This window comes from Corapipo altera, unplaced genomic scaffold (assembly GCF_003945725.1).
Source record: "Corapipo altera isolate COAL_440 unplaced genomic scaffold, ASM394572v1 0, whole genome shotgun sequence".
In the NCBI taxonomy this organism is placed as follows: domain Eukaryota; kingdom Metazoa; phylum Chordata; class Aves; order Passeriformes; family Pipridae; genus Corapipo; species Corapipo altera.
The window spans coordinates 34,337,050-34,363,129 of record NW_020884872.1 but is presented as its reverse complement, the minus strand read 5'-3'; the positions used below and the strand labels follow the sequence as shown (position 1 = coordinate 34,363,129).

At 37.6% G+C, this 26,080-nt stretch overlaps 1 protein-coding gene across 1 annotated transcript; it reads left to right on the top strand.

The window, feature by feature from the left end:
- The first annotated feature begins 4,248 nt into the window (after window positions 1-4,248).
- On the top strand, window positions 4,249-24,420 carry LOC113948441 (interleukin-5 receptor subunit alpha-like). Its single transcript, XM_027646073.1, has 11 exons — window positions 4,249-4,339; window positions 8,133-8,332; window positions 8,662-8,816; window positions 8,952-9,099; window positions 9,657-9,765; window positions 9,852-10,039; window positions 13,221-13,357; window positions 16,599-16,743; window positions 20,404-20,491; window positions 21,644-21,731; window positions 24,138-24,420. Exons 2-11 carry the CDS (start codon window positions 8,230-8,232, stop codon window positions 24,258-24,260), a joined length of 1,284 nt encoding a protein of 427 aa, XP_027501874.1. The 5' UTR covers window positions 4,249-4,339; window positions 8,133-8,229; the 3' UTR covers window positions 24,261-24,420.
- The last annotated feature ends 1,660 nt before the right edge of the window (window positions 24,421-26,080 follow it).

Genomic DNA, 26,080 nt, shown 5'->3' with positions numbered 1-26,080 from the left:
AAAGTACTGCGAGTACAGATCTAGTGAGAAGATGCTCTACAGATCAATGTGGTGCTTTAATAGCTCTGTTTAATTCTGGTAGCTTGGAAAGGTGAGTTATGAGAATAATTACAGAGGTGGCATTGAGGTCTCTGCCTCCTTGAGATACACAATGAGATATACACATCTTTTACTAGTTCCAATACAGAAACAGACACATCACACACCTCTGACCAAGCAGAGTTGCTGTTTGCAGCACAACAGCCATCGAACTGGCTCTAAGAACTAAACATGAATAAAGGTGAAGAGTCTGTTTAGACTAACAACTTTTTAGTCTTCAATTTGATTCCAGGAGTTTTTAACTGATAAAGTATATATATAAAGTATTCTGTTGTCAGTGCTTGAATATCTGATCAGGAATAGTTGCATAAGTTAACAATTAGATGTCGATATATATACTCTTAAGTGTCTAGGAATTTTCTCTGTGTTAGGCTATGTTTCACCAGTTGCCTTCAAACAAGAGAAGGATCTCTTCCTAGAAATAATTAGGACGCATAAATATTGTTTTCATGCCAAAAGATAAATCATTCTTTCAAGCCTTAGTCTCTTAGGCTGCTTGTTGTCACAGCTATTGTGATTCATCATTAACCTCACCATCACCTCAGAGGGAATTCGTGGGCACAATGAGACATCAGCTTCTGACCAGTGCTCTGAGGTTTTCTGTGTAGTTCGTTAAGTTTAAAATGAAAATTTCAGAATAGTAGCAATTAACTATTTCAGATATTTCTGGTGTGATTTGGAAAACTTATATAATCTCCCTGTGTTTCGATTCTTCACTTTGAAAATATTAGGGTTCTGTTTTATTCCATTCACCCCACCACCACCCTCCTCCTTCTCTCCCTTATTAAAAGTTGTGCAGGTGTTAAATGGGTCTGCTTTAGTCTAATGGTTTTGTAATCACAATACTATCAAGACTATAATTGAAACCTTTCACTGATTCGTCCTTATTAGGCGAGACCAAGCATACCTACATAGTATTGCACTCTTTTATAGGGCTCAGTCCAAATCCTGATGAAAGTCAGCATACCCTACAGTGTACCCCAAACCTTCACATTGCTGTCTCATAAATCGCTGCCTGTAGGATTTGACTGTAATTGATATTAACCTTTACAGGTAGCAAAAAATGGAGAAACTAGACCAGAGGCATTATATCTAAAGTTGACTTTCAGTGACAAGAGATGTCTATTTGCTGTAGCTGAAAAGTTTTGGAAAGCAAAAAACCATCATCTCCAAGAAATTACTTTCTCTGTCAAGTCTTGCATTGATGTATGTACATACACATCCATCTAGTTTGAAAAGTGTTACAATAGTAATTCACAGCAAAAAGAATGTTACATTTTGAGACTGCAGATGCAGAGTAGAAGGTTGCATGGATATCTGCCATGCCTATTATGTGAAGCAGAAATATTATGTGAGATCAATTTTAAAACAGGATTAAGAGCCCTAAATTGTGGTAATTTAGTCATAGCAGTAGAAAACTGTGATGTTAGCTTCTGCTAACAAGCACATATCACTTTCAGAACACTTCCTTTACCTTACTGCTATCCTTCAAGCCTGCCTCACTACCCCTTTGCAGTGAAACATTTCATTAACAGCCCAAATCTCTGAAACTTCATTTTCACATTGGTGCAAAGCAAAACATGAGATTTTCCCCTCTTCCTCTCTTGATATAAACAGAGCTGAAACTGAAGAGCACCCGAAATTCCCTCAGAACATTATTGCAAACGCTAGCTCTGTTAACACAACAAACTAGACTGTAAGGTGCTGTGGGAAGGGAAAACCCATGTCCTTTATGGGTCATATGCATGGGTCTTTATTGGAACTAGCTCCACACAGGGTTCAAACCACTGCAAAAGAAATGGCTGTCAAGTACTAAGCATTGCTTAGAGCATGGGATTTATGGAGTGTTAGTAGTCATTCCTTTTCACAGGCACTGGCTAGAGTAACTGCAGAGTGCACTGGTTTTATGGATATTTTTAATTATGTCATGCTGTTTCGGTTAGCCCAAATCCACATGTGGTTCAAACGCATCACTTTGATGGACTGGAACCATTACTCAGTTCAGTGTGAGTGTCTATTAAGGATGGAAAAAAGTATTGAATTCCTACCGTTCTTGCTTTTCTCAATAAATTAACAACATTTGATTTTTAAAAAATCAAATAAAAATCTTTAATTGTTTTACATGATTATAAAACTCCAGAAAATATACAGCCAGGTATAGAATTGCTTTTCTCTGAAGTCAGCAATGGCAGTGTGTTATTGGTGTAAGAAAAGAGGAAGAAACACACTGCAATTGCTAATGTGTTACCATCAATTCCATATACAAACCACACCTTAACCAGACAAAATTTACATGTTTTTCTAATAAGCAGAAGACACAATGGGAAAATACATATTCTACATTTTAAAAATTAAGTACTGGGCTAGTGGTCAGGTTTGCAACTATTATCCTTGGATTTGAGATTCCGAGTCACACTCTTCTCAGTTAAATACAACATATTTCTAAGTATAGTCAAAGTTCTCAAGAAGAATTTACCTTCCTTTATCTAGTTCATTCTTAGAAAAGTGTGGTTTTGTACATCCCCACCTTAAGATCATCTCTGATAAACACCAGAACAAGGAAGCGATTGGATTCAAGATATTAGAGGTAAAGGCTGCTGGTTTAGCCTTACCTTGAATAATTGTATTACTTAGTTTTAACAGAACCCCCCCCCAAAACCACATGAACCTAAATACATTCTTTTATGATCTAAAGTCAAGATTAGTTTATTTAATCTATGTATAGGAGAAATCACAGCCAAAAATACTTTTCTGAAAGAATGAGACACCCAAAAGACAAAGAAGCAATTTTTAAGGCTTTAATATTAATAAACTGAAACATTCTATTGAGCTTCTGTATAACATTTCTTTGGTTGGATTTTTTGTTTGTTTGTTTGTTCTTTTGTGCTTTTTAAAACATGAATACTTACTGAAAGAATAAAAATATTTCCACATATAACTGTGACAACCTCTGCCTGGATTGCGAGTGAAGATCTTTAGGTCTCTACCACTTCACTGAATAAGCCATCAAATCAAGAGGGGTGCATGGGATCCTTCCTTTGTCGGCATTTCTCTGCTGAGTGCCCAGTATCCAAAAATGGGGAAAAGCAAAGCAGAAGAGCCAGTTTCTGTGCTCTGGAGAGGATCAAACCAGATAGTAAATGATAGAAAATATAATCCTCGATCTCTTCAACCCTCTATAGCAGTGCTTATGAAATGAGACATGTAAGAGGATTATACTTTGTCCTAATTTGGTAATTTTTGAAAAGACAGTAAATAACCTATTCTTGACACCTTAGGTTAATTTTTGCACCAAAACCTGGGGTCAGATTCTCAATGAATAATCTGTTCCAAACCACATTACCAGAAAAAAAAAATGAACAATTTTTATCCATTATTGCCCTTCCAAATCCCACTTAAGGTGGAAAGCTGGAATGCAAAGTATAATTGTGTAAGATTAAAGTGGTAAATTGATTTCAAACCCACTTATTATCAAGTCAGTCAAATCTCCCCGGAATGACATTCATAACTTGCTGGTATGACTTGCAATTTGACATATTATACCTGCAAACTAACTTCATTTACAAGGCAAACCAGGCAGAAGGACAATTTCAGAGGTTAGGCTGGGAGAAGCTTCAGATACGAAGAATTAAAGTCACACCTGTTCAAAAAGTGAGATTTTTTTATTCTTTTTCTTTATTAATTCTGTGACTTTTGGTTTTCTGTCTAGTTTGTGTTTGTTTGTTTTAATTTAGTGTGCACTGAAAGATGCCTATTAGCCACTGAAAAAACAGGAGAACAATGGCAAGTAGGCTAGGAGCTTTCTGGGATTTAAACTTCATAACCACATTTGAACTATGTGATTTTATTTCTTCTGTAATTTGACTTCTTCTTAAAAGATAAAAGCTCACTGCAATATGTAAAAAGTTTTGAAACATTTCTCTTCTTTATAGAAAAAGGAAAAAATATGAACAGCTCTGACTTCTGGGTTACGCAGAGGTGTGCCTCTTTCAAGGTATTTCAAAGAACTTGGGTAAGGTTCTAGTTAGTGTTTGTGTATTCGGAGGTGTGCTTCAGTCCCTCAGTGGGAAGTGGCCCTGGCAATGGGCTTTTCTGAGGCAGTGTGTTGTGAAAAGGGAAGTCTTTTGAATCAATTTCTCATTATACTCCAAAATCAAGACATTCTCCAGTGCTGATCTGTCCTGCTTCTAAGACCAAATGATGCATAGGTACACAGGATCTAACAAGCATTAAAATTAAGGTAAGTTTTGGAAAAAAAAAAGTAAATGGTACTCCTGTTTTGACTCTTCATCCACCCAGAGATTTAAAATTTATTTGACCTACACTGCTTATTTCATCATTCATTGATCAATTTCTACATTGTCTACTATCAAATATGGGATGGGAGGGGTGGAGAGTGTTGAAAAATATGAATCAACAACCTTAAATGAAGCATAAGTTTTAGGTAGTATTAGTCAAACAAACAGTCTGAGTGATTCCCCTTATATCTGAGACTGTGCATTAGAACCATGAATAAAAGATTTCATTGTTTAATGTTTGAACTTAGTCTCCACCTTAGGAACAACATTATTTACAAGAGCATTTGAAATTGTGTTTTTTGACAATTTTACTGGTTTTTTTCCAAAGAAAATATATGTATGTAAAAGCTTAAATTCTTAAATAATTAACTTTTCTATTTAGGAAGATATAATAATCAGCTGTACAAACTTTTCAAAAATAACATTATTCAGACACATGAACAGTGTGGATTTACACTTCAGCAAACTCTCTTGTCTCTTGAGTTTTTAAAATTAAAGAGTTTATTTTTCTTCCACTCCAAGTAACAGCTCTTAAGTTTTGTGAAGCTTGTTTCTGATACTTTCATTTTTCTTGCTCTGACTGTCTACTTCCCAAACTCACCAGGTGGACTTAGCACAAAAAATTACGAGCTCTGCAGCTGCAGTGGTGGATGGGCTGGCAGCTCCCCTTAGTTCTCTTCACTTTCTCTTAATCCAACAATGCACTGCTGTAAAAGAGACATTGTTGCTTTACAACAATACCAACAGGTATTGACTGTGGTTGAAGCTCAGAAATGAAAGAAGGGGAATAAACAAAAGAAAAAAATAAAATATATATAGTACTTTTTTAAATTAAAAAAAAAGTTTAAAAATGCATTTTGGACAGTGCACTACTTGGAAAGTAAGTTTTTAAATTGTTTTTTGGTTTTTTTTTTTTTTTTTTTATTTTTTGCTTTATCATTTTTTTTAGATGATTTAGATTGTTAAGATAATTCCTATTCCATTAGATTAATTGGACTATCTGTAAGTTCATTTGCCTAGTCTAAATTTCTCCAGAGACAAAAGAACCAGAGAATCTTTTTTAAAAAAAATTGTCAGGTAGTGAATTGGACTCATGGACTGAATTTCAGCACCACATACTAAGTCAAAGCTCTTTGTAGCAGAGGATGAGGACTCCAAAGCTCTGTCTGCAATTGTCTGAGAGGAAATGTTCTGTCTTTCAGCTCATATGTGCTGGCATAAATGAAAATATGTATTCTTTGACAAATTGTGAATTAAAATCTTTTTATGTGTGGACAACTTTTTTTCCCTCATGGTCATCTTGGGTGTTCTTATGTTTCAGTGCTTTCACTTTACTCTTTTCTGCGAACCAATTCACTTTAAATAACTATAAGAAATACCCTTTGGGGTCAGCCCAGTTGTCCTTTTGGTATTCTGCCTACAGCAGTGGCATCAGATGTTACTCAGACATAATCCACAATTCTGGTGGCTCCTGCAGTCCATTCTCCAAGTATTTCCCCATCATCAAGAGCTGTTCAATTAGGGATGTTAGAAGGTACATCTGTCTCTGATATTTTTTAGGAGCTTTTCAGGTACCTATTTGCACGCATTTGCCTGGTCCTATTCATGGCCTGCAGACACTGTCCACCATCACAGAGCCTTTGGGAGAAGGTGCAAGAATTCATTGCACACTGAGTGGAGAAGTGCCTCTCAGTCCTGTACGCAAGGTACTTCTTGTGAGAACCAACTCACATCTGGGAAACAGCAATGGTCTCACCTGAAATGTCTTTCTCTGACCCAAGTTGGTTGACTTTCTTCTAAGTTTATTCAGAATTACTTTTAAAATCTTTCTTCTCTGTTCCTGTGTATCCTCTCTCCAAATGAATTCATTTATGTTGCCTTACAGATTATTTCTATTTTTATTTCTAACACCAAAAGTTGTTGCTACTGTAAGATTTATTTTGTTCCTTTTCCTGTTCCACATCCCCTTTTGACTTTTGTTTTCCAAACAAGTAACGTTAATATTAGCCACAAATATTTTAACTTGCTTAGTGTTTTCCATCCTTATTTTTCATTTTCTCCTAATTCAAATAATGTACATACATCCTCCTAGGACTGTTTTTGATTACTTCATTCCATGGGAAGGGATGAGCCACTACATGTTGAATAATAAACCCTTGAAAGATCCTTGTTTTCATTTTGTATTTTCTGTGACTTTTTGTCTTGCCACACTCCATGTCATTCAAGGAGCACCATTCATGGCCCAGATCACCCCTTCCCTCACCAGGCAATTGAATTGGTTTCTCACCCAGGTACACTAAGCAGGAGAATTTACTCTTTTTTGTTGGCCATGTGCATGCTGTGACATGCATACTATAGTTGCTGGTAGTGCAACTGCTGAGATCACTCCCAGAATGAATCAGATGGGGAAAACTCTGCCTTAAAGCTTTCTGTTATTCCTTTTTCCACAAAACTTCATAAACAGTGACATCACTCATTAAGTGATCTCTTTTTCACTGCATTATTCCAAAATAGCATTATAAATTAATCTGTATATGTATGCCTGTGTATGTGTATTTTTTTTCCTGGAAACCTCATTACAGATTTTTTGAATGTGCTGAACATTCACACATTTTTCTCTACATGACCACAGCCACTTGTTAGTCCTTGGTGAACATTTTGATATGGCTCCAGGTGCTGATCCCTGGATAGAATGTGTCTGAGGATTTAAAACTGAAAACAATCATAGCCAAGACAAATCAATTAGTGAGTGAAAGATTCTGAACGCAGATGCACATGAATTCTGTGGAGAACTCAGAAGGTCTCAGAAGTTGTTTTACATTAAAGTAACCTCATGCATCAGAGAAACAACAATGCTGTCTTCCTGAAACCAACTTTGATCAGTCTGGAACCTACTTGCTCACCACATCCCTAACTTACCAAACACCTGAAGTACTCTTGCTTATACTCACTTCTTCAAATGGCAGGATTCATCTTTCCTTATGGTTCGTAACCTCCTGAACCAGCTAACAGGAATCACAGTCTTAGAAATGACAGCTGCTCCACAATCCCTAGAGGCTAGATAACTCATACAAATAGAGCTGCTCGGTTTGCATCTAGTCAAAGTTATGTCAGGTGAGTCCTACATAAACTGTCTGCTTTCAGTATCAGTAGTGTCGTATCCGTATCTGTCATATTGCAATCTAAGCAGTACTGTGATTCAAAAACAGTGCAGTATGGCACACATGTCCTCGTCGGCCTTGGCACCCAGTCAAAGAGTGGGTTTGAATACAAACACCCTGGGAACAGAAGGCAATAATCAACAAGACCTCTTAAACATATGTTAAACATCCTCATGGGGGAAAGCTGAGGAGCAAATACTGATCTCTTCACTCTCGTAACCAGTGACAGGACTTGAGAAAACGTCAAGAAGCTGAGTGAGAGGAGGTTTAGGTTGAATATCAGGAAAAGGTTTTACACCCAAAGGGTAGCTGAGCCCTGGAACAGGCTCCCCAGGGACGTGGTCATACCACTAAACCTGTCTGATGCAAGAAGTGTTTCAACAACGCTCTCAGGTTCATGGTGTGATTCTTGGGGTGTCCTGTGCAGGTTCAAGAGTTGGACTCGATGAACCTGATGCGTCCCTTCCAACTCAGCATATTTTATGATTCTATGTTTCTATGTCATTTCATATTTACTTTTTATACTTTAGACATCTCTTAAGTGGTTATGTGACACTTTCATATTATTTCACAGATGCAAAATGGAAATGTCATGTTATAACTGCTTTTTCAACCAAACTCAGAACTAAAGAGTCTCAGATTCTTCAGACCTGTGGCCCAAAGCATTAGCTATGGCACGTGTTACAGTTGTTCCTGTCATGCTGATATTAAGCTTTTACCAGTGTAAGACAGAGTTTTCCACTAGTCTGGCAAGTGGACAACGCAAAGTAATGGGTAAGTAAAGTATTAAGTAACAGTTCATCCTACACTAGCCACCCCAGATATCTCATCTGAACTTGTTGTCAAGGCACTCTCTATAGCCCATGGAGAGAAAAGGGGACCTGCGCTAGGAGAGGTGTCCAAGACAGGTAAAACTGAATCAACTAATTTTGAGAGCTGCAGGTAGGTAAACATGATTCTTACTGCTGAAAGTCATGTTCAACAAAGCTCAGAAATCACCTACTCCATGTAAGAGGTCCTGTGCAAGCCTTGCTGAGAGCCAAATCCTTTGTGTATAGAGGGGTGGACCTCTTTTTCTCTATATAATATCATTGTAATTGCAGATGCACTTGGGCTACATAATGTTCTGTGGATTACCAAGCATGAATCAAGAGTCATTTTGTCCTGGAACAATAACCTGACAAAAGAAGAAACTGAGAAATACACTGTGAAGTATATTTTGAGTTATAGGTTCTTCAATTCCACTCAGGAAAGGAAAGTAAGTTCTTCAGTGATTACACATAGTTTAAAGCGAAATAATGTATTGCTTCATTTAGTAGATGAATTTGCATAATTTCCCCTTCAAAACTTAGTATCACACTACCTTCATGCAATTTCTTCTTCCTCCTCTTAGGAAAGACTGCAGGAAAAGAAAAAGATAATACATCTTGAGTTACATTCTGGCTTTAAGGCTAAAGTTAAGACACAGATTTTTGCAAAAGAAACAGAAGACATAATTAAGGAGAGTGACTGGTCAGAATTTTCTTACAAGGCACCTCCAGGTCAGCTATTTCCTATGTGTTGTTAAGACATCCAAGCATTTTTGATAATGTCCTGTCTTACTTGAAGACATATAATTTCTGAAAGCCCATTATTATCTTCTGCTACTTTTTCTGGTATGGATTTGTTAAGAATACGATCCATAACACCAGCATGCAGAATTATTTCCTTTATTAGACATGTTCAGATTCAGAAAACTCCAGCTTTGCTGAGCAAGGTGGCAGAAAAACCCAACCATTCTCTTCATTTTCCTTATCAACTCATGTCTCATGAAGATTGCCTTCTGTATCACATAGTTTCAGGAAATCTTAAAGGATCAGAGCTTTTCAGCTTCTATTCTGGACATTTTTTTAAAGTGTGTTAGTAAGGCTTTGGTGGTAGAAGCAGAAGTGCTTCTTGGTTGTCATTGTCTAAAAAGCCAAAAGACCTGTTTGTTCTTACCTATAACTTATTCATGCTTCTAGAAATAATGAGTTTGTAAAGGAAACCTTCATATTGTTATTAGAAAAGCAATATAAAATAAATATAATTCTTTCTTTTTCCCCTTTCTTTGTTGCAGTCTATATTCAGAATCTTTCATGCATCATATACAACATTTCCTTTTTCAATTGCACTTGGAATATCAAAGCAGAAGCTCCTGAAGGTATCCAGATCTTTTCTTCATACAGGCAAGTGTCTTGAGCAAAATAAGTACGAAGGCATATTTTTGTACCCAAGTGTTTGTTTTACAAAACTCATATTTTCCTACTCACAGGCATGTAGGAAAATTGTTTGAATGCCAGCAATATATTAAAAATGCAAGAAAGAAAAATATTGGATGCCATATGAAGGAAATATATTTTCAACCATCAAGGAAAATCAATTTAAACATAACAGCAAGAGATTTCAGAAATAATTCGAGAGAACTGTCTTATTACAAAACTTTTACACCTCAGACAATAGGTAAGTATTGTCTATTATCACTTATGGAAAATTAATTTATTGATTATTTCATGGAAAGCATAAAAAGAAAATTGGGCAGTGCGACAAAGTCAGTATTAATTCTAACTATTTAGACATTCCTCTACGTGTGAATTTTACATAAAGATGAAACAAAATGGATTATGGTTCAAAGTTTGAGGGTTTTTCTCTCATGTAATAACATCATTTATCTCTAATTGTCATTTAAAAATAAAAGATAAACCAGTATGAGAAAACTATATTTAACAGCATTATGCCCTTCTTTTCACTAATTCTTATCTTTCTTATCCTTTTCCTTATTTTTATAGTGCTGAGGAAGCATGATTAAAAAAGAAAGAGCATAAGCAGTCTGTCACAAGTCTCATTTATAACCTGAATTTAAGAATATGAATGTTCTCAAACATTAGTAGCACTTTTATTTATTTTTTAAGCTAAAAATATCTTGGCAGTTATTTTTAATTATTGACAGTTTTGAATGATCATATAAAATTATTTTTCCTTACTTCTCTAGGAAGTTTGAATTAATCTCATGGGTAAAAATTCACTTGAAATTTTAGCAGAGACTGCAGATTCAAATGGCTTTTAAGTTATTAACATTCCAGACCTGCAACATGGGAATCCATCATAACTCAAGAGATAGAAAAAATATAATTCAAAACTATCAAAATGTATTCTGAGATAGTTCTTATTTATTCTATCCTAAGACATTAGAATTATTTGCTCTACCTAGAGCTTTACACTGCAGTCAGAGCTAGCTATAAGCAACATATTCTGTTTTAGGAAAATAAACCATCTTCAGGAAATTCAGATTTTCCTGAAAAGACAAAAAAAGTGTGTGTGGGGGGGGAAGTGAGAGGGGGAAGTAATCCACAGGAATGCTGTATTAGGTGTTTTCATAGTAGACTGGGAAGATGCCTATTTCTAGACTGTCTCCCTAGGGACCACAGGGCTAAGGTGGGCAGGAATGAGCAGCAGGATAAATAGGAGAGATCAGGCTATCTGTTCCCTGCTTCTCTCTCCATGCACTCAGTCTCCTTCCTCCTGCTCAGGGCAGCCACCACCTCCTCTTTTAGGAGGCCAGGCTGCCAGTGTTTCCTTCCTACCCTTCTCCCCTTCCCACCTTACCAAACTTTAGCCATCGTGAGGGTTGCACATCAGTCACAGCTCGTTCAGCCAACAGCTTCTGCTCACTTCTCAGCTCCAGGTAGAAGCCCTGTTAGCTCTCCTTGCCTCTGATCCCACTGCCAAGCTTTGGTAGGGCACAGCAAAATCTGAGTGTGCTTGCAGGGGATATTTTTCACTGTATAAATAGTGGACTTTTGCAAGGCTCCATTGCAAGTCAGGGCTGTCCCTTCCCTTCAGGAAAGAGTGTATCCTTCAGGTCACACACACGAGGAAGGGACATCTGTATCTGGGTTCCCCTTCTTTAGTAGTGCCTTTAGTAGTGGGACAAGGAGTAACGGTATTAATCTGAACTAGGATTGATTTAATGAGATATAAGAAAGATGTTTTTTACATACAGTAAAATACTGGAACAGGTTGCCCAGAGAGGTGATAGATGCCCCATCCCTGGAAAAATTCAAGGTTAGGTTGGATGGAGCTCTGAGCAACCTGATGTAGTTGCAGATGTCTTCACTCAGTGCAGGGGAGTGGACTAGATGGTCTTTAAAGCCTTCTCCCAACTCAAACTCTCCTGGGATTCTTCAACAGGAAAGCCTCCATCTGGCCTTAACCCTAGCCCTTGCACAGTCCTGGAGGCCCACTATCCTGTTGCTAGTTACCAGCCCCCACAATTCAAGCTTCTTTCCAGTAGTATGACATATAGTCTGATAAAACAGGACCCATGTGTGCCCTGTACTGCAGCTAGCACCAAAATAACTGATCCTGTCTGTCGGTGTGTGTGTGGGCTAAAGAAATTTCCAGATAACATCTGAAAAAGGATGAAAAAAATTTTTTTCCTACTCTTGGTATTCTCACAGAAGGGGGAGAAGGTCTGGGAATAGTACTTCAGAGATGAGCAAACAAACAAAAAAAACCCCTGCTGCTTACTGTCTTCACCTTTTATGGCTCATGATCCCCTGGATGATGAGCTCCCCTCCTCAAGGCTGCGAGAGCAAGCACAGCAGCTGTCTGGACCAGTCGCGCTGCCACTCACCCTCTCTACCTCTCTCTGTTTTTTCCTCTGTGGCATCACATGGCAGCCATGTCTGCCCCAAACCTCGCTGACTCTGTCTACAGACACCTGCTATGCACTTCTGCCTCTGCTGGGAGGGCTTTTTCAGAAAACTCCAGCTTCAGTTCTTCCCTTTGCAGCAATACAGCAGCAGCTGCGGAGGACTGAGGATGCTTGGGTACTCCAGCACACACTGAGGATCAGTGCCCTAGCACATGCCCTGCTAAAAAAACAACTGCAGACTTGTTTACCTAAATCCAAGGCTAAAATCCTGGGGATCCAAATGTCCCTTGCTTCCAACCCTGTACTTCCTCCATAGCAAGTGCTTGCCTGCTCATTTACAGGAGAGAGAGAGAGAGAGAGAGATTTCTTAAGCATCAGTAGAAAACCTCATTTGTTGAATCAGACAGGCTGTTTGGGCAAGAGATTGTCCAGAGAAGTTGTGGATGCCCCATCCTTGGAAGTGTTCAGGGCCAGCACGGAGGGGGCTTTGAGCAATCTGGTCTAGTGGAAGGTGGTGATGCCCATGGCAGAGGGGCTGGAAGTAGATGATCTTTAAGGTCTTTTCCAAGCAAAACCATTCTACGATTTTATGACACCTGCCAAGTGCTAGTGCCCCTTCAGTAATCCCTCTGTGAGAGATGAAATTCCATTTTTTTCAAAGTAATACTACCAGGCTTGTGAGTACATTTGGGGTATCCCACAAGACACGTATCCTACATGGCATGGAGCTTGTAGCAGACTGGAGGTCTCTTCAACACCAACACAGACTCTGGAGAGGCCCTGCTCCTCCTGCCCACCCTTGTTATGTTCCCTGAAAAAACCCAACTCCCTGTGTCACTCACAGAATGTCTCCTCTGGGTGTAGCAAACCCCAAAATACTTAGCTGTGTATTTTACACAGGAGTAACATACTGCATTTGTTTTCCATCAGCATAAATATGTGAAAAAGCATGAGGCACAGAAGGTCTCTTTGTGTTTTATTTTTCAGAGAAGCTGAACCCACCAAACAATGTCTCAGTTTCCCTTGAAAACAGAAGTATTAAAATTCACTGGAAACCGCCACCCACTATTGGTTCTGCAAATAACAAGTGCTTTTTGTATCAAGTGAAAATAACAGATCTTAAGGTAATAAGTTTTTTGGTAATACACTTAGTATGTATAACATAACTTCCATAAAAACTAGGCATCCCTTGAATTTAACAGGATCAATGTCAAACAAACTTTAAAGATATCCCAAGGTCTTTAATAATTAATCCAAATTGCCTTTCTGGTAAAAAAAGGAAAAACAACATATTTTATAAAATCTTTCAGAGTCAAGCTTGCATTGAAATGGATTGGATGATTTTTTCTTCTCATCTTGAATTTGACTTCCACATTACTATCACGTAGATTGTACTGACTTTTTTGTTATAGCAAAAGGAGTATTGATAAAGAGAAAGGTTTAGCAGTTACTTTGGTCATATTTTTAAAGAAAAAAACCCTCACAGGTTATTTTTTTTATTTCTAAATGCATCACCAAAAGGATTATTCCTCTTTTTTGGATACATTGTATGTATTTAAAAATCTTTCATGATATTGTAACAGCATCTCTTAATCTAGCAGTAAAAAACAGAGCAGTGTTGTAGTTTAGGTAATGCCATATGGTGACTAAATGACTCAATGGCATTTTGAAATTATTTGGAAATGAAAGCAGAAAAGTTTTCATGAATATTTTTATTTGAACTCCCAAAGATTAGAAAGCAACACACTTAATGTAGAATATCATTAAGTATGAAATTCAGATATGTATTGGAATGTGAATTTTCTGAATATTTGATGATTTTATTCAAGCTGTCATTGAAGCTGGTTTTGTTTAAGAACCTAAATTTCATCTAACACACACCTCAGTCAGTGCACAGTACTGTAACAATAAAAGCCTTATCTAAGTTGGTGGCAAACATTTAAAAGACAATTACACCCTGAAAGAATCCATGACTAAATCAATGTGTATCCACTTTTTGTTTGACAAAGTAGAAAGGAGAAGTGCAATGAGTAGACATTAATGATCACATAAAGTTATAGTCATAAATTACAGTAGGGTTTATTAATTCAGATGCAGTGCTGATACTGCTAATCAGCTTCCAGAACAGGGCTGGAAGCATCCAGAAAAAGAGCTTGGGTCTGGCATGGACATGCCAAATCTTCCCAGTTCCCTTCAGGGTTTTCCAGCAGACAGATAGGTGTCCACCTCTGCAAATAATCATAATTCCCTAAAGCACTCCCAAGCCTAATACTTCAAAACCCCTGGGAGAGACTTCCAGGGGCTTGTCCCTGTCTACTCACAAAGCTCCTAACTGTGAAAGGCAAAGAGCAGAGGGAGCGAGGGTAGTTCATGCTGGATCCTTGGTATTCTGTTCAGCAGTATGCTGGAGCTGTTCTGACTCCCTGCCCATGCACACCGATTTACTTCCTGTTTCCAGACTCAGAGCAAGGGAGGTGGAAGCAGAGAGGGGTGGGAGTAAGGGGTCCCCTTCCACTGCAGGGCTGGGATGTGCCCGAGGTGAGCAGGGGGATCCTGCAATCCGCAGTGTTCACATGGCCACCGCAGCCCGTTTCCAGCTTCCTAACACCTCCCACTCTCTGGAAGGAAATCTCACATACAAAAAATAGTCCAGCAGCCTTACTTAGATGGAATACACTGCTTTTATTTTCCTTTTCTCTCTCTTGCTCCTCTCCTTTGCACACATCTGTAGGATATAAACATAGGAGAGGAAAGTGAAGAAAAATCATTGAGGCACAGAAGTGAATAATCACCTACGGAAGTGGAAAATCACAGGGGCACATCAGATAGAAGAGAGGCAGCCACAGCAATAACAAAAAAAGACATACAAGGGCACCAACCAAGTGAGAGGGGCTTTAAGGTAGATTTGAGGATAATCCGTTAGTAATGCTTAAAATGATAATTACCTAGCCAAGGAGCACAAAATGCCTGGGGCTGGGGTGACAAAATTAAAGAAGAAAAGTGGTGTAGTATTACAGGAGACACAGGAGGGAGAAGAATGGATTAATGATTAAAATATACAAGTCTATATTTATTTATTCTGAATACCTGAAGACATGACTTACTGAATACTTACAAGCACAAATAATAATACTGTGATGCAGATTAGAGTTAAGTTTGCAGGTGTCTGGAAACTAGGAAGGCTTGGCAAGTATCATGGGAAAAAAGATTAGAATCTACAATGTTGGGTAAGTCTGAAATTAACAAGCCAAAATTCAGTAATAAGGAAAATTCTGTGATTAGGAAGTCAAACGTGTCAATACAAAATAAGGAATTAAAATATAGACAGCAATGCAGAAGACAAAATGGTCTGTGGATTGCAGAGAACCACAAACTGAGTCAATCATTCCATGTTCTTAGGCAAAGGTCAAATACTATTCAAGTATATATAACTTGCATGTCACATGTAAGATGTAGGTTGTGACTAATTTGCCCTTCCAGCTACTGAGTTTCACCTTAAGTTTTGTCTTGTGCTTTGGACACCACAAAAAATAAATAAGCAGCAGATCTGGGAAAGTCTTAAAGAGAAGAGAAAGAAGTGGCATGGTACAGAGGGTGAAATCCACACCACACCAGTCAGTATGAGGAGAACAGGAAATCATGCTTTCCTAACAACAAAGAAGCAAAGTTTCTGTGCCTCCCTGTGTCTGAGACTCATATTTTCTACTTCTTTGCAACTTTCTAGCATCACTTTTAATTTTTATAAGCAAAAGTTTCCTCTCCTGCTTTCTTTTTTGTATTCCTTCTTAAATTCTTAGCATTGTTATGAAGTAAATGGAAGTTTACTTCAGTTTTCAAAAGTGATTGATAATTTAGAGATCCCTCTGCTTTAAACTCTGCCACTCCATGTTTGGACTTGATCTTTTGAAGTAGCGTTCTTTCTTTTATAGGCACAATTAAGGATGTTTCAGGATAGTTACAAAAATAGTGAGCATCTTTCAGCTGAAAAATGCAAAATTTTATTCTACCAGAGAAGAAAGTATAGCACACTACCTACATCAAAATCTTAAAACTTGCAGTTTCATAGTTATTGTGTTTGTTCTACATGTGATGTCATAAAAATTAAAAGGGAATCAGTGTTTTCAAATTCTTACTGTCCTACTATAAATGATACCTACTTCTATCTTATCAGTTCCAGTTTCTCTTCATTTTCAGCTCTAACACATCAGACAAGAGTCAGATTTGTCTGGACATAAGAACTTGTTTTGAAAATCTCTTCCTTCCAGTTAGAAATGCAAATAATAGTATTTGACATCTCTAGAGTTATATCTGTATGAACTGCAATACCAAATCATCCAAAATAACCCTCTAAACCTATCTTGGTAGATTGTAAATGTCACTGAAGAGAACTATAAGTATCCATTTCATAAGCCAGCAAAAAAATGTGCAGCACAAGTGAGGGCAAAGAAAGAGATATGCATAAGAAACAAGATCTGGAGTGAATGGAGTGAGCCAGTGGTTATTCATGGTGGTAAGTTATCATGTACTTACTATTCATAACCCTTACCATGAGCTATATTATTACCATTTGACATATTTACCTCATTACTGCCTTTATTCTTCTTCAGGCTGTGTTATTGGGCCTTAACAGTACCTAGGGGTCCATGGCGTGCACCAGGCTCACACAGCTCTGCTGTAGGGAAGGAGAGTCTTTAGTCTGAGTTCTACTTCCCTGGTCCTGAGGCAGTTTAGCACAGGGCTGTTCTCCTGAGTTAAACTACACCTGACTCTTGACAGCCCATAGAAAAAATTATGGTCAGCAGCTGACAAGGTCCCAACACCCTCAGGACTGCCCTGCAAAGGACAGCCCAATCATCTCTAAAAATGCTTTCAACTGTTGAAACCAAGAAATCCACGAAAGTCATAACATTCATCAAATCACTTAGTCTTTAAGGACTAAGTAAGATTTCTTTTATTACATTGGGGGAATAATTTCTTATCTGACAGAGGTAGGAATATTTAAATATATGTTCTCTGACCCCTTCAGCTCACAAGTAAAAAAGAGCCTTGTAATACTTTTCCTTCACCTCCTATGACTAGATTTTAACATTGGTGTACTTGTGCTTTCTGTGATGAGAAAAAGCTTCCACAAACAGAAGTTTCCTGATGTCCGTTTAGGTAAAGGGAAAGTAGCATAATTGTGTGATGCTATATTTATAGAGAGAAAGTTGTGTCTGCGTATTAACATAAAAAAAAAAAGTACAATGCTATTATCTTCCTTTAATGCAATAACCTGTGTATTTGGAATATGTCTTTTTGACCTATTGAACTTCAAGTACATATTTACCTGAAGACAGGAAATACAAAGCTAGATATTATTATTTTTGCAATGGATTGAATGTAAATTCAGTTATGGGGTTTACTGGATGTTGGCTGCCTAGTCTATCAGATGCCCTGCTATATCCCATTGATCTGCTGAAACCTTCGTTGGCTGGAATCATAAATTTAATTTCAAAAGCATTTCACTAGTGAGATAGCAGGAGAGAGAAACCTAATTGTTCTTCTTGTTCACTGTGGTTAAGAAGACAAGGACATCAGCGTCTTGAGTTGCCCTTGGGAGATTTTCCTTTCTTCTCACTGAAGACAGAGCGAGCCTGGGACCACAGCATGGCCTAGAGGGGTGTGCCTGGTCTGTCTGCCTGGTATAAGGCCAAACACATCTACTGTGTAGACAGGGGAAATCAGAAGGGTTTTCTGGATTGAGAAATGTAGATTTACTTACCCCCTACCAGCCTCTCACCAGAAGAAGGAAATGGAGCTAGGAAGCCACCTGTTCTGGTTCCAGCCTGCCAAGCCTTGCTCTCAGCAACTCTCCTTTGAATGTTTTCATCACCATTGCTTTCCCAGCTTTTGATACAGCCGTTGTTGAGGTTCAACAATCACTGCATGTTTCCTCCACTTCAGCACTTCAGGAAAGCTTCTTGTGGACAAGACCACCATTGCACATAAGCTGTAATATCTGCATGTGTTCAGCGCAGCAGGATGATTAACCCTGGAGCATACTGCACAGATGCATAATATCATGTGATGCAGCAATTTCCCTTCTTCCTACTCGGGCAGGATTGGTGGCTTTCATAAAAAGAATCTGTCAATGTATTGCATTGAAGGGTCATATGGTCAGGCAAACCTCTTTCTGTCCATTTTACTTTATATTCTGTTGAAATTATGTTGTCTACTTCTAATTCAGAACATGTATAAGTGGATATTGTGTGGAGTAACCTGACAGGAAAAAACATCCATTTAATATTTTTATTTTAAAATGTGTCAATTTTTCTGGTGTTACAGGATCTGTTTCTGCTGAGTCTTGAAGAAGCATGCCATGACCTGCTTTTTCTTTGCTTCTCCATGACATTCCAGTGTTTCATCTAGGAAATGTGTTACATTTCTTTAAGAATATATTTTAAAAAGGCGTTTCAGCCTCCATTTAAAAAAAAGCTGAAACATCAAAATGAAATAACATAATTCAAAACATAACTAAAATATTTGTTCTGAAATATTCCTTTGACATGAAAAGAATTTGTTAATTTTCTCATGGGGAACACATTCATTCTCCATTGGAATTAGCATATGCCCTCAAAAAAACCCTCTCAATTTAAACTGAACTGAGATGTTTACTATAGAAACTTTCTGCTAAAAAAAGAAGTGTTGGATCAGCTTTATTCATATGTAAAAACTTTAAATAATTGGTCTAATTTTTGGAGTTGATGAGCATTCATAGATTGCTTTGAAGTTAATAGTAATTCAGAGGTGTTCTGCATTTTTGCAAACCAAACCACTTGTTTTGGTTTCAAAGTACTGTTATTTGTGACAAAGTTTAAGCATTTGCATCTGAAAAACCCCCACCATAAAATGAATATATGTGCTTCTTTTTCTTGCTGTTTTACAAAATGTTTTAAGTAGGAAAGCCAGAGGAGCAAACCTCTTTGTGGTTCAGCCGCTGCTAAGACCAGAGCTTCCTCTTCTCCTGTGTGTGTCTGCAATAGTGGTGAGCAGAATGATGCAGAGCAATTACCTCAAACAAAAGAATTTCTTCTACAGAGTCCAGAGATTGTTCAGAATAAGTTTTCTGAGCCCTCAGCTCCAAAGGCAAGAGTGAAATAAGCTTATTCCTATACACAGTTCTGCCCACATGTTTTTGAGTCTTTTCTTGGTTTCATATAAAATTTGTGGAAATCTGTAACATACTTGGTTTAAACTACAGATGGGCTCAAACTCAGAACTTAAGTTCCATTCTTTTGTTTTTTGATTTTGATCTAGATTGATCCTAAACCCACTGTTTAACTGGCCTCAGGCTATTAGCATTTTAAGAGCTGTTCCCGTCTGTCTTTCTTCAAAGTATTTCATTCAAACCAATCCAAACTAGTTGTGGTTCTAAGACTAGATATTAAACAAAAAATAAAATTTGCAAGAAATACAATTTTAAGTCAACCAAAGACATTTGTATTTTGGTACTTGGGTTATTTTGGAGGAAGAAATGCAAGGTACAGAGCAGTAGTATCTGATGAACATGTATTGCTCCCATTTCTTTAGGACTATGCCAAGCAGGTTTTAAAAAGGTAAGTATAATAGAAACCAAATGTTGTTTCTTGAATCAAAGAGAAATTTTGTTTAACAAAATGCTTTTATTTTCATTTTTCCTTAAATCAGTTACAGCTGTGAAGGGGTGAGGAAGTAGCAGCAGGGGACTCACAGCGTGTGGAGATGGGAGGTGGCAACAGCAGGAATCCAAGGGCAGTTGGAGCAGCAGCATGAGTGCCGACAGCAGACAGACAGAGGGGTTGATATCCAGAGGAATCAAGGCTGGATGGAAATATCCAGCAGCATGACAGGTCATGCCCAGCATATGAGAGCAGAGTTTCAGGAAAAACGGGGATGGAGACTACGGGAGACGAATGAAGCAAGAGAAAGTGCTGGATCAAGGCTGAGGGCTAAAAGGAGAAGGAAGGAACAGCGCTGTAGTCAGAAACCCCTTTCCCAAAAAAGTCTCCAGGAAATGTTTCTTTAAATCTGTGACAGTTTAGGAATAGTACAATATTTATGAGTCATCCAACTATTTATAGTTCACCCATTTATGAACTACCCTAGCCACTGCCATATAATTAACATTACTTTGCTCTCTTCTTTTTTTAAGAAAAGACAGTGAATGTCCTGCTGCTAAGCGTCACATTGTTTTGTCTTCTGATTTTCCTTGGAGGTTTGCTGATGTATGCATGTAGAAGGTAGTGTGCATTTCTGGAAGGTTGTATAAATTTCTGGTGGAAGGGACATCAGGATGAGGGGAAACCATACAATGGATAAGAGTCAAACACAGATCTTCTCAGATAAATTATGTTTGCAAGAAGCAGTTAATTGTGCATTTCCGACTATTGTTCTAGCAAAGGAGTGCCAGGCGTTATGACTTGGTGAGCCTTATAATTCTTATCTCACAGCTCCCACTGCAGTCCCCTGCAGCTCCAGTCTCCCACCCTACTCTCAGATGTCTTTTTGCCACAATAAGTGACATATTATAATCTTACTCTCACTGCTGCCTCTCTATCCTCAGTGTGACTTTACCCCATCCTTTTGCAGATTCTGTGTTTAAGACCACCAATGTTAATCGTGCCAAAGTTGAACTGCACTTGTCACGTTGCCCAATTTCATTTCATAATCCGTGGGTGTAATGAAAGCAGTTTTTACTCTAAGCTGGACAGTTTACAAGAAATAAATAAAAAAAAAGGAAGTCAGGGTGACGGAAAGAATTTACTTTGCTGTATGATTACTATTAGTACAGCAAAGTAATAGTAGTGGTCCTACACCCACCAACAGTTAAGGCAGCCAGCTTTCTCCATGTCACTACTTTTCTGTCTGGCTACATAGCTTACCTGTTGACATGGCACTGAAGGCTCTCTTGAATTGAAAAATAAACTTGTTCAGGATAGGAAGATAACTCAAGGTATCTTAATATTTGGAAGATAATGCAGTATGTAAATGGAACCCTTGTTAAAAGTAAATTGATTATTTAATTAATGATTAAATATTTTTCCTGATTCAAATAAAAGAAGTTATCAATTTTTAATTATGAAGAGCACATATAGGGGTGACTTTTTAAGCTACAGACGTAGTAGCATGCCACAAGTTCTCACTTTGCTTGGAAATCATATGTTTATGTATATCCATCAGTTCTCTTAAAACTCTGGCAGGCAAAAACCAGACAGGCTGAAGAAGAGCTAGGGAAAGTGTTGAGAAAAATGTCTGCAGTGAAACAAAAAAATAATGAAATGGCTTTAGAAGTGGTAGATGCCTGTCTAATTGGGATATATATTACAAAGCATTATTGACCGATCTGTTCCTGCAGACAACAATAGTCACGTGCCTGTGTCACTGTCTTGTAGGTATAGTTGCCTGGAAGTTATAACTATGCCTGTTCCACATCCTTCAGATAATATCAAAACTTGGTTAACAGATGAGACTCGTCACCAGGTAATGTGTCTATCTTTTTTATCTCACTACATCAACACTCATGATATTACTTGCCATCAGAATGGTACATTTGGAGCAGCATGTAATTTTTAAGAAAGACTGGGAAAAAGTGTGGAGAATATTTGTAGTGAAGTCAGAAGAGAACAGAAAACTTGTGGAGATTATAGGACGATTATCTCAGCAGACAGAATGGAGAAAATCCTCAGGGGACTTTAACGCCTGGTGCACCTAAAGGTGCTTTCACACTCAATGGACCAACATTTTACAGAATCACAGAATACACTGAGTTGGAAGGAGTGATCACCCTGACTCCCTGAAAATAGTCAGTTATGGGATATTAGATGTCTAAGCATGTAGGCCTGTTATCAAAGGGAATTTTTTTGTAGAGATCTGCAAGTCATTGGCTATGTTGTACTAATTGTGCATATTCTTATTGCAAATAAGAGGAGGGTCCATAATGCATGCAATATAACCTACTCCAGCTGTGCACCTGCTGCGTGACAAAGACATGTACAGAAATGTGTACTTTGGAAGAGCTGATGTGCCGTAAATTCAGATGTTTGCTTATCTGATGGCAAAGTATAAGTCAACTGGGCAAAATGGAAACAAAATATTTGCAATATTTTTTGTGACTGTCATTAATGGAGCTCCTTGGCTCTCACAATTCAGTGTTTCTTATTGCTGTCTGTCACTGTGTGAATTACAGGAAAAAAATGTCAGTCAGGTAGTAGTTTAGATCCCTGGAACTCCCTAGAAGCTACACAGTGAACTGTGCTCCAGGAGGCATGGTAAGATGGCCTCTTACCTCGTTCTCCTGCAACACATGATGAGAAGGCACAGGTGTGCTGAAACTATGGTTTTTTTTTTGGGAAAACATAATTGAAATAGGAAACTGTAATGATGATCTTCTCTGCTCTATATGATCAAAATATTTTTTCAGAGCCTCTGCAGGATTTCTATTAATTTTACTGTATCCTACTGTATTATTGTACTTACACTGCAATATCAAAATATCTCCTATAGCCCATTCAGCAGTGTAACTTGCAATGGCCAATGTGAGATGTCATGCCACTTCTTCCCCACGGGAAAAATGTATGCCATGTAATACTGTGGTTTGGGTTTTAGTATAATATATCTACATGATTGCAAACTCTGACAGAAACCACAGATCATCTCAATCCACAAATCATAATTTGAATTGTGAGGCAAGAGGTATCTTTTTTTTTTTTAATTTTACTTTCTCAAAACGAATTTATTGGAAAAACAATATATGCTATATAATCATATGCTATATAATCATATTACAAATTACAAGATTGAAGTGTTTTGACTTGCACCCGAAGTTCATTCCCCAAGACTTGGGCTGGCTCCCAAAAGCAGACTGTGCTCCTCTTCTTCTCTGTAGTCATCTTCTCAGAAAAGCTCAAGAGCTACAGAACTAGCCTGAAGCCAAATCTCCTATTTCTCTTATTTTCAAGATTCAGAGTAATTGCTGTGACACTTCTGGTCAAAATAATTTGACCCAATTAAACACAAATGTGCCATATTTATCATGCTTCCTGTGCAAAAATCCTTCTCGTCCTTTTTACCAGTAACGGTGTGCAAATTAGCTATAATACCCATTTTGGCCAACACATATGGGCTGGTAGAATGTAAAAACAAAATCATCACCATCAATCTTATATTCTATATCTCCCTCAATGCTTGAACTTCATGCACTGCTATTAAGGGTCTTAGTATTCAATATATAAATAAAAAACTACCACGATCAATGATCACCACAAAAACTATATTTAATATCACTGACAGACAAAGAAGTGATTTCTCTCCCCAAACTGTTACAAACACTGAATAATTCCTTGACAGGCAGACCTCAGTATAGCTGTGTCATTACTGTCTAGATGATTGCAACAAGTGATTGAGATGACACTGATCTTGTGACTCAAGTGACTGTTGATGGCACTTCTAGGAAAGATAAATTAAATAAAACATATGAAACATATCAGTGTCTCAAATATTGCTGACACCTGAAATAACAAAGGACACACTGAAAGTCTTAGGACAACTGTGGAGAATGGTGCTGAGATAATCTCTTTTATCCAACAAATAAATATAACCCCTGAAGGCTAGACTGTGGCTTTGACATAAACCTTAGGTACATAGTAACATCATCCTGGAGGGTGTCAAGCAACAAAATTAGGGCTCAGAAAACTAAGTAAATTTACCTGTGAACAACTTGTAGATTGAGAGAGTAACTCATATGATCTCTGTATTCCAGCTGTGACAGAGTAAGTAACCTGTACTGCTTCCAGATACATCAAATAGGTAGTGTGCTTGTAACAATATTTAGAATTGGTGATACCACTGAATGCAAATGTTGTGCATTATGTAATTTTTATCCAACAGCAACATATGTCAATGCAAATGGAGATGCACTCAGAGGTTACTGTGGGAATTCCAAAAGAGAATAGAGATGAGAACATTGAACAACAGAAATGTTTGAAGGACTCTGGATTAGAAGACCTATAGAGATGATACACCTTTTTTATCTGCATGCAAGAATACCTTTCTGCGAGGTGAACAATAACCTAATGGATCTAAGAACAACTGACATGGGAATTTGTCTGAGCCAATAATTTGAAGTGTTTTGTGCTCATGACATTGTGCAACTCTTAAAATGAGTTTTGAACCACAAACACAAAGCAGTATCTTGCAGTTTATCTCTAACAACAACTGATCTTCAGCTCAGTAAAATTACAGTATATCAAACAATATGATCTAATTTTGAGGTCCACTTGAGTTAAAATGAAATTTGAGTTACTGTTTCATAATGTTGCGGTAGCTTTCTAGTACTGTCTTAGATATCAATACTTTTGAAGACTGGCTGTTCATACAAATCTTTTCCTAGCTATTCAAGTTCTGATTGAAGTGGTCATGAGAAATGGTGGAAGCAGTAAATGTTTCTGGAAACAGCAGCAGAGTCTCATAAGTGTTCTCTAGAGTTCAAAAAAAATTCACTTTCTGAGTCCCTGCATTGTTTAAGCAGATATCAACCAGAATGAAGAGATCTGTGTGAAGACATAGTATTTTAATGTTGTGGACTTATTCCTTTGCAGTTAGTAAAAGAAGAAAACTTTATAGGAGGTAAAGAAAATGAAGTTTTCTGCTGTATTGTAATTGTTCAAATAAGTTTAACTCAGAGAAGTTCAGAACTGACTAACTATTGCTATTTATTTTTCACTGTCCTCCTAATGAAATTTTTCCTACTGTTTCCATGAGGCAGTGAGACATGCCGGTTCATTTTCAGGTACAGAACCAGGGCAGGTTATTTTAACTCTTAGTTGGACCAGTATTTATTTGACTAGAAGAGAAGGAATTGATTTTTCAAGGAAGACATTTTTATTTTGTAGTTGGGAAATACAAACCAATGGTGGACATAATTTTCTGGAAGGTTTGGAACATACCTAAAAATTACTTGCTTTCATTACTGGTAATATTTCTCCATTTCAGAATAATATTGGTTGAAGGAAATAATTTATTACCTTGAAATTAAATATTTTATATTATTGTAGAGAACAAAATAAAACTTTTGTTTGTGCTTTTGAAACATTCATTTCGTAAGATACACTTCTGTGCAGAGCCTTGATTCCCCTGAATGTGCTTTTTTTTTGGTAAAAATTCTCTCTCATCACAATGGAGATGACTGCACTATTTCTCCTTTATTACTAAGAATGATTCGTGATATCTGAAAAGCCCAGGCTAGAAATGTCTAAACAGCAAAAGAACTATCAACGACTTTGTTTGTTATAAGATCATGTTCATGACTTCAGCAAAAACTAATCAGCTTTGGTAGGTGGTGCTGCATTTCCTCTAGCACTGCGCTTTTACAGAAGGTAAGGGTATCCTTACCTATAAACTTCAGCGCTCTTCCCTCCTTACCTGTCAATCTGATGCCCACACAAATCATCAAGGAGAAGGTGAATGGTAGTTATCAGGTATTGAATCAAGTTTTAGAAAGATAACTCCTGTAATGTCTCCTTCTCTGTCTTGAGTGCAGATGAGAAAACCCTCAATCAACATACTCATTTTTCTCTTGGATGGTCAGGTACTATCTCTATGGGTAGACAATGAAATTTATCCCATTGGACATGGTTCAGACATATTTTCTCAAGAAGGCAGGAAAGAATTATTACTTTCAGATAAAAATCACTACAGGAGGTATTTAGAAAGCATCATGAACTTACAGATTCCTTTTTTGGTGAGGATATAGAATTAATAAAATAAAACAACCAGAACGTAAGTGACCTAAGTGGGGTAGAGAAGTACCACATATTGGCCACTCACATCTG